Genomic DNA, 9,199 nt, shown 5'->3' with positions numbered 1-9,199 from the left:
GATGGTGTTCTTAGAACCCCACCCTGTTCATTTAAATACTGGAAGTGAGAGAATTACCTGGTGGGAGGGCTGGGAAAGGAATTACCTCCTACTGAGAGAATGAATAATGGCTTGTCCTCTTGCTCTCCCCAGTAATCTCCTTATAATAGCTTGTTTGCAGGTGGATGACTGCATGACTCTGAGTAGTAGGGCCTTTTCAGCTGGACTCAGTAAGCTCTGGGGGGATTACTAGGCCCTCATGCTGACGGTTCTTAAGACTGTGGCACCCGAGTGGCTCTTGTTTTCCCATGAAGCCCCAGGCAACAGTACAAATCCTGCTTAGTAGCCTGTTCTATAACCAATAGTTCAGCTGGTCTTCTATTGCAGCTGTCCAAACTGTGATCACACAAGTCGATTTAAAGTTCACTTTACCTAATTCTGATGTCACAACAGAAAACCTTAATGAGCTCTGAAGTACACAATATGGACAGAAGCCCAAGGAAAGTCAGTATGATGTGCAAAAATGATTAAAAAAATTAACTACTTTCCTACACAAAATATACACCATCTGATCCCCCCAAAAAACCCAAAAATCAAAAACCAAGAAACAATGCCTTCTTTAGGGCCCTGATCTGATTTCCAAGAAGTTGGAATGAGCATGGGGGGAGGGGAAGGTATGACAAATGAAGTGGAAAAAGAGAAGGGGGGTGCGGTGGGGAAGGAGACTGAGAATACAGTAAAACACTTCTTGCTTTCATTCTTGGCTCCCATGGACACAGCCCAGAAGGAGTACTGCGGGCCCCACTAGGGGACAGCTGGAAGCTGGCAGGCTTCCTTAACTCGCAGAGCTATTTAGAGCTCTGGGATTGGTGCCCACGTCCAGGGAGTTAGCATTCCTGCCCAGGGGACGTGGCACAGGAGAGAGCTTTCAAGTGTATTCAACAATCTTCCCCACAGCCTCTCCCCGCCCCCCACTCCAAGACCAAACTCCAAAATTTCCTGAAGAAAAACAAGCTCATTAACCCAGACTCAGCCTGACATAGCAAAAGATACAAGCAGCATTCACATGGTGAGAACTCTGGCTTTGTAGGTAAGTGCTACTCACCTGTCCTTTAGTTAAAGTTTAGTCTAAACTTTAGACTATAAAGTAAACTGTCTTAAAACGTCTTTTCTGGTCTTGACTTCAACACTAAGCTTTTTCCTGAATTATTATCACCAAAGTTCCATCGAGAGCAATCCATTTGTATCCTGGGCATATATTATGATCTTAGCTCTGAAGTAAGTATGGTGAACTCAAAGAAGAGGAAGGTGTGCCCTGCCTATGCATGTGATAGGGTTCTCAGGAGGAGGAAGCCAGTGTGGCTTGGTCATCAGGGTACAAGAAGGGTAGAGAGGACCGGAGCTCTGAGAAGATGCATGGGAACGTCCAACCCAAGTACTCTCTCCACTGCTGCCTAGACTTCTGGTCTAGGATGCCTGCACTGTTTTGTGACTGGTGGAGTCTTACTCTTCAGATCTGGTGTGTTATTATTAGACTCTACAGTCACAAATCTGAAAGCATCTTAGGAGTGGGAACTACGACTCAGTCATCACTACCTTCAGCACTTAGCATAGCACTTGGCACCTGGTAGACTAGAGGCTGCGTGGACCCATTCATATGTGAATGAGTGAACCAAAAGGGGTCCCAGAGAACGGCTCTGCCCTATGTCCCACATCCTCTCCAGACCCTTCAGCAGACTTTTTGGAAGCTCTTGAAGAATAGTGGAAGAGACTCTCTTATTGGGTGAATAATGCTTTATGTAAGGTGTTTCTATTTTTTTTTTTTCCCCAAAGAGGTGTTTGTATGCTCTGTTTTCATGGCAATCTGACTGGAGCTGTGTGGGGAGCCCATCATCCATCACTATTTTATTGGCAAGGACACTGAGCCTCAGAGAACAATTTTCCCTTCCATCTTCTGTGTCATTCTAGGAATTCATTAGTATGGGGCAAAAGTTCCCAATGGTATGACTGGGCAGCTGCCGTTTCAGAAACACCCAGGATTCAAACATCGAAACCTGATTAAAAGCTAGGGGTCAGGGTCTCCCCCTCACCCCCCATCCCTGCCTTGCTCTATCAGGTTCGTCGTGGGGCCTGTCAGAATCCTGTATGATTGTCTCTAGACCATGAAGAGGATGGAGAGGCACATGGTCACGGGTCCTGTGTATAAGCACTTCGATTTGGAGAGGAAGAATGCCAGGCGGGCTGAAGCCAGACTCCGCCAAAGACTGCACACGCTGGAGTACATCTGCCTGTACCAGATGAAGCTGCTGACCTGGGAGCAGAGACAGCTCCAGAAAGAACTGCAGCGCTTGCAACAAGGTAAGGCCTCCGGGATAGGGGAGAGGCAGGGCAGGGCGGCAAGCCACTGCCTGGCTGAGGCCAGAGTGACACCCCCTCCTCAGGGCAAGGGCTCGTTCAGAGACCTGGATACCAAGGAAACAAGAACTGAACCCGGACTCGGACTTGAGGCTGCCTGCCCTCCTGCCACCACCCTCCTCCCTCCCTCCCTCCCTGGAGAGCACAGCTCCCTGAGAGCAGCTCTTCAGAAAGCCTTTTTCAGCTAATGCTTCTCTGGCTTCCAGTCACTTCATTGTTTCAAATGAGCTCTCTCTTACTAAGTCCTTTGTTTTCTTCTTATTTTATTTTTCATTCTGCTTTCTTCTCACTATGCCTGGGTTGGTGTGGTTTCATCTCTACACCTGGTCAACAGCCATTGATTGAGCAATGGTTCAGTGTGCAAGTCACATTATGAAGGGGACGTCAAAAAAAGAAAACAAAATCCCCGGGCTTAGTGACCACAGAGCAATATCCTCTGTCTTGAGAGCGGCCCTCTGATGGGGCTGAGCAGGGAGCATTTGGCTGTTTCCAGCGCTCACCAATGAGACTGACTCTGATCCGAACGGCTCAGCCACCCTCCTTGTACTTTCATGTGTGCTCATACGAGAGCCTGCAGGGTTTGCGTAGATGAGAAAATTTCAAAGAAGTAATTGTGGCATATCGGAACTGTATTTTCTTTGACTCTGTAAGTCAAAGGGCCAATATTTCTGTTGTTTTCCCAAAGAGGCTTCTTTATCCATAAGCCACGTGCTCATAGCCTTTGCCACAATGCTCTTCCCTAGGACCCCCTGTCTCCAAAGAATAACCCTTTCCAAATGTATACATCACTTAGAAGACTATCCAATTAACAGGTATAAGTAGTAAAGTAGTGATAATAAGAATAATGGAACTAACCTCAAAAACTAGTTTCTAGTTAGTAGCTACTGATCATCACAGAGCCAAAAACTACACGTGGTGTCCAGAATCTCAGAACCTCCAGGGCTGTCTATACCATTCAATAAAAACTGGGAAAGAAAACTCCCCCTACGCAATGACCTCATTAAAACATGGCGGCTAAGAACACGGACTCCGGACCCAGACTGTCAGGGTTGAGATCCTGACTCCTGTTTACCAGCTATGAGGCCTTGGGGGGCTTACTGGACCTGTCTGTGCCTCACTTTACATTTCCAGTGTAACATGGAATGATGTTCCCCACCTCGTGAAGTTAGTTGAGGATTCAGCAAGCACTTGGGACCTAAACATGAAGTAAGTTTACCTAAGTGTTTACTCTTATCACTTAATCAAGCGATTGATCGAGCCATCAAGAAAAGATGGTTTCAGGACTAAAACTTTCCTACTGCTTTGTTGAAACTGCTGTGATTGTATGCTTTGCAGAAATGACATCCATCATTAAAATAATTTGATTTTTATATGACTTCAAAATTCAGCATAGAAAGGATCCACCCGAGTTGTGCAAAACTACAGCCCCTTCTCACTAAAAGCAGGTGCTGGCACTCAGAAGCTCTGAAAATGCTAGAGAAAGCTCCAGAGGAAATCCAGGTGTCATAAGTCAGTGTCGAGTAGTTTAGGTCTACACGGCTAATACACGGACACAAGAACAGAGTGATGTCCCAACCGCTGGCCTGGGGATGATTTCTAACCTGCAGCTTTGGGCCTAAGAGAGGACTCTGAGCAAGTAGCTGAACTTCTCTGCTTTCCATTTCCCTGTCTATAATAAATGGTTAAAACAAACGGAATGAGAGCTCACAGACTGGAAAAGAACCTTAAAAGCCATCTGGTTGAATCCCACTTCTGCTCGCAAAAAGACACAGAAGACCATATATCTCCTTTCACAGAAGGGGGCAGGGAAGGTATGCAGAAGGCCAGGCTGCGACAGGTGGTGGTCCTGGCTGAGCAGTGTCTGCCTCAGGGACAGGTGGTGCAGGAAGAGTCTGGACCAGGAGGCAAAAAAACTGATTCAGGGGCCTCAGCCTCTATGTCCTTTGGAAAGTCATATTCTTTCTAAGCCTCGAATTTCTTGACAGTAAAATTAAGGGGAAGGGGGGAAATTAAGGAAAAGGGGAAGAAATAATATGTATTATGTCTTGGTATTTATCAGGCACTGTACTAGGCAACATTTTCCCATGATTCATTTACTGGAATTGTAATTGAGATTCAGCCACATGCCAGTTGGTAGATTGTCCAAAATGCATAATCCCTGTCCTCATCTTAGAGATGTCCTCACCGTAGAGATTTGGATCAGCAGGTTGGGAATTGAGCTCAAAAACCCACATTTTAACTGAGGTAATACTGAGACAGATTATTATGGGACATTATAGCTACTCCAATAGATGCAGGAACATAAACATGAAAAAACATGGTCTGTGTCTTCTAGATGCTCACGTTTAAATTGGAAGGTATCTGTGCTTTTGAAAAATTATAATAGAAAATGCTAATTGCTAAATTAGAGTTGTTTACAAAGGAGGGCAGGAATATAAGAAGATTCCTATGGGCCCCAGGTAAGATCTTCCAGGAGAGGCACTGTGTAGGCAGAATCTTAGAGGAGAATGCAGGGGGCAGGGGGGAGGAGTGCAGTGTGTCATAAGGACACATGGAATGAGGTCACTCCCGGCAGAAGGAACAGTATGTACAAAGGTGCACGCACGAGCATAAGTTGCTTCAGACAGCCCAGTACTGAGGAGGGTAAGGGGTGAGGAGAAGGTGAGGCACAATGTGGAGGCAAAGCGGAGGGGGCAGTGCCCTTGATCATGAAGGGTTTCAGAGGTCATGCAAAAGAGTTTAGGTTTCACCCTATAGGGTCGGGGAGTAGGGAGATGGTATGTTCACTCTGGCGGCAATGTTGAAGAGAACTCCTAAAGTTCAGACCTAAACTAGGGAATTGGCCAAGGAAATAAAAATTAGTATTTTAAGATATTTAGAAAGTAGAATTGTCAGAACTTTGTGATTAATGATATGTCCAGGGGGAAATAAAACCAGAGTCAAGGAGAAGGGAGTTGGGGGAAATTGGAAGGGGAGGTGAACTATGAGAGACTATGGACTCTAAAAAACAATCTGAGGGGTTTGAATTGGCGGGTGGATGGGAGGTTGGGGTACCAGGTAGTGGGTATTATAGAGGGCACGGATTGCATGGAGCACTGGGTGTGGTGAAAAAATAATGAAGACTGTTATGCCAAAAATAAATAAAAAGTAAAAAAAATAAAATAAAATAGGTCGGGGGGGAAAAAAAAAGAGTGTATTGCCCGGTACAGAGGAGGCATTCAAGCATCCTTGTTGAGTTGGAGAGTTGGATGCCTACAGGTACCACACCTTCACAAGGGAACATGGGAGAAAGATCACGTTTCAGAGGAAAGTTATATTCATTTCCAAGCCTGCTGGCTAGGTCTAGCCAACAGGTCTAGACTTCAGAAGACTGGCCTATCTGGAAGAGGTATCTTAGAATCTCTTGGTTTATAGCAAACAGATGAAGGTCTTACATGGATCACACACACACACACACACACACACACACAGACTCAAGGAACTAACAGAGGAAAAAGGGCTCACCAAAGATGGTCTTTCGTCTTGACTGTCTCACAAAGAAGTGACGAGATGAAATGATACTAGGAGGTGAATGTGATTTCTAGTCCCCCTCTCTGGTCATATTCCCTCCGCCTGCTGCCTGCTAACCCCAGTGCAGATCCGGGGAGCTCACTCCCAAACCAGTGCAGGACTTTCACACCCAGGTGACCCATTCGTGAGGTGTCTTGAAAACTAACTAGGTCCTCAACAGCAGCCATGACTACAAGATGCTGAAACATTTACTCAAAGAGTGAAAAACCCACTTCATCCTAGCCGGCAGTTGCAACTCATGGTTGAGACCAGTAGGAGGGCACATAATTGAGGTAAAGGAAACAATAGGGCGCCACCTCTGGGTATCGCTCACACCCAGTTATTTTGTCTTGAAAACACCATGTTTGCCAAATACAACATTCAAACAAAACCTCCATGGGCCTCCAGCCAGTTTAAACCTCTGATCTCAGTGTTTCTAAATCCTTGTTAACATGGTCTAGGTCAACCCTGGGGAACTGCTGTGAGTCCTTCTGCCTCCATCGAGCATGCCAAATCAGCCTGCTGTGGTCTGAGTGTGTTCACGTGTTGGTTCTCTGCCCAGAAAACCCATGGATGATCCAGCATCCTTTCCCTTCTCCTCTGACTAGATCAGTTTTTAGGGCTTCCATAAGAGAGAACCACGAACTAGGTGGCTTATTTTTTGCCCTACAGTTCTGGAGGCTACAAGTCCAAGATTAAGGTGTGTGGATGGTTGATTTGTTCTGAGGCTGTGAGGGAAGAACTACCTTCAGGCCTCTCTCACAGTGTCGATGGCTATCTTTTCCCTACCTTCCTTCACGTTGTCTCTCCTCAATCTGTGTCTCTGTGTCCAAATTTCCCATTTTTTATAAGGACACTACTCATGGGTTAGGGCTCCCCCTAACGACCTCCTCCTAACTTCCCTATCTCTGTAAAGGCCCTATCTCCACAATTAAGGTCACATTCTGAGATGCTATGGGGTGAAGACTTCAACATATGTCATTTGGGGAAGACAGAATTCAACCCATAACACTTATTCATTAACTCAAAGCAGATATCCTCAAGAAAAAGCTCTCCTCTTATTTGGGGAATGGAATTCAGAAGAAACCAAAAGATGCCCTTCCACCCTCATCAACAAGAGGACAGAAGCACCGAGTTCCACAGGTGAATAAAGTTAGGTAAGAAAATGCTTACTAAACTCATTGAGACACCATTGAATCCCTCTTCCCAACTGACCGCCCTACGTCATCCTCTCCCTGAGAAAATGCTGCCTTTCCTCCTGAAGCAACGAAACACTTCCCGGTATCGAGACCACTCCCTTCTCAACCACCATCACCTCAGCTGACACCACACTGAAAGGGAACATGGTCTAACACCTGGGAAATTCAAAATATGGGCCTTTTTATTGGTTTTCAGAGATTTTTCTTCTTTTTACCTCTTTCCCCAGAGCACTGGTCACCAACACGACCCAAGAAATACATAAAACCAAATCCCAGATGCCTCCTTTCCATCACACTGCCCTAAAGGACTCCATGAAAAGCAAAGAAGAGTCACTATCTCAAAATTACAGAGCTTCCCGCTCTACAGCAGAGAAGCCACGAGCCCGTGAGAAAGATTGTCCAAGCCCCCCAAAGGGCAAAGACTCCAACAAGGGCATCTCTGTTCTTTGTCAAGATCAAGATGTCTCCATCAACACCCTAGACCAAGGCCCTGGTTCCAGCCCAGCTGGTGAGAGTGGAAAAGCACACATTGATGAGGCCGGATCCAAGGATGCCAGCCTACAGCCAGACCCCAACACTGGCAGACAAAGTCCCCTGAATCCCAGGGAATGCGCAGGATATTTGAAAGACGAGTCCGTAACACCTACCTTCTTAGAGCTGTTTGTGAAGGTCAGAAATGCCCACTACCTCCGACACAGGGTTCCCCCCGAGTCTGAGAGACTGCTTAGTATTGGGGAGATATTCGGTCACAAGGAATCCTTCCAGCCCAGAGGAGGACAGGAGTGTGAGAACAGGGCAGGCTTCCTTCGTCTCTAACCATCTAGCATAACCTCACAAGAACATCTATCGTACTCACTACAGAGATGTGTGCCTCAAGTAACTGCAGTAATTAAGATATATAATATATATGTCAATATATATAATATTATATATAATGTGTGACATATAATATACAATATACTCTATAATATTATATAGAGATGTGTGCCTCAAGTAACTGCAGTAATTAAGATAGATAATTCATATGTCAATATATATAATATTATATATATATTGTCTGTTTGCTTTAAACCCTCAGGTTTTTCTTTTTTTTCCTTTTATGGGGATATAATCTTTCACTGAATGAGCAATACAAGTATACGAAAAATGAGGGGAGAGATGAATCTTCTGAAAACTCTTTAAGGGGTGCGCACTTGTTGCTGATGTCAGCAAAACTAGGAAACTACACTGACAACTAGACTTTTCCTGAAAGGAAAATACCAAGGGTCCTGCTTACGTTGCCGCCCCCTTATAGGAGGTTCTTATGGCGCCACCTGCTGGCAAAAGGACATAGCTCTTCTGTCTCAGTTCACCAGCAACACAGTGGGAACAGGAACGCGGCTGGAACCGAGTATCCTCATAGATTCCATAATCAAAACCTGCTCGCCCACCAAAGTCGTTCCTTTATCCCTCCCTCCCTCCCTCCCTCCTTCCCTCCTTTCCTTCCTTCCCAGGGGGCTCCACTTTAGTTTCCTCATTCCTGCTTTCTACCTCCTCATATCACTTTTTGGATCCTAATAAAAGAATAATAAACAATTTCTTTTTATTATTTTAAAGATTTTATTTATTTATTTTTGATAGAAAGATCACATGTAGGTAAAGAGGCAGGAAGAGAGGGGGCGGAATCAGGCTCCCTGCTGAGCAGAGAGCCCAATGTGGGACTTAATCCCAGGACCCTGAGATTATGACCGGAGCCAAAGGCAGAGCCTTAACCCACCAAGCCACCCAGGCATTCCAAACAATTTCATCATTTCCTCTAACATAACCCTCCAAGAAGCAAAGCAACTGAGGAAGACAGGCTGGGGCAACCAAACTGTTTCGTGGACAATTTATTCGCACTGGCCCATGACCGCCGGGCTAACAGGAACAGGGTCCCCCAGTATAGAGAAGCTGCTGCAAACTGCCCCGGCCTTTTATTATACGTCCTTCCTCCTTGTCTGCCATTTAAACTGCATCTGTCTCCATTACAATCACACACCAAGGATGAGTTTCCAAAATGATTTGTCCCACTTCTCCAC

General features: G+C 45.6%; 1 protein-coding gene across 3 annotated transcripts; it reads left to right on the top strand.

The window, feature by feature from the left end:
• Window positions 1-983: 983 nt before the first annotated feature.
• Window positions 984-8,652, top strand: CCDC190 (coiled-coil domain containing 190). 3 transcript variants are annotated; one of them, XM_044266764.1, is made up of 4 exons: window positions 984-1,069; window positions 2,096-2,337; window positions 6,977-7,100; window positions 7,370-8,652. In XM_044266764.1, the coding sequence occupies exons 2-4, from the start codon at window positions 2,142-2,144 to the stop codon at window positions 7,956-7,958; spliced, it is 909 nt and encodes a 302-aa protein (XP_044122699.1). In that variant the 5' UTR covers window positions 984-1,069; window positions 2,096-2,141; the 3' UTR covers window positions 7,959-8,652. The 3 variants fall into 3 exon arrangements, with proteins under 3 accessions (XP_044122699.1, XP_044122697.1, XP_044122698.1); XM_044266762.1 differs by having other exon boundaries at window positions 6,974-7,100; XM_044266763.1 differs by having other exon boundaries at window positions 988-1,069; window positions 2,139-2,337; window positions 6,974-7,100.
• Window positions 8,653-9,199: the final 547 nt, after the last annotated feature.

Source organism: Neovison vison, chromosome 10, assembly GCF_020171115.1.
Source record: "Neovison vison isolate M4711 chromosome 10, ASM_NN_V1, whole genome shotgun sequence".
Classification (NCBI taxonomy): domain Eukaryota; kingdom Metazoa; phylum Chordata; class Mammalia; order Carnivora; family Mustelidae; genus Neogale; species Neogale vison.
Note: the sequence above shows the minus strand (reverse complement) of the source record. Positions and strands in the feature narration are given on the sequence as shown.

Bases quoted from the DNA above. Each gene is read 5' to 3' on its own strand.
- CCDC190 (XM_044266762.1), top strand. From the start codon at position 2,142: ATGAAGAGGATGGAGAGGCACATGGTCACGGGTCCTGTGTATAAGCAC. The intron at 2,338-6,973 runs GTAAGGCCTCCG...ATTAACTCAAAG, and splicing joins ACTGCAGCGCTTGCAACAAG to CAGATATCCTCAAGAAAAAG. The intron at 7,101-7,369 runs GTAAGAAAATGC...CTCTTTCCCCAG, and splicing joins CCACAGGTGAATAAAGTTAG to AGCACTGGTCACCAACACGA.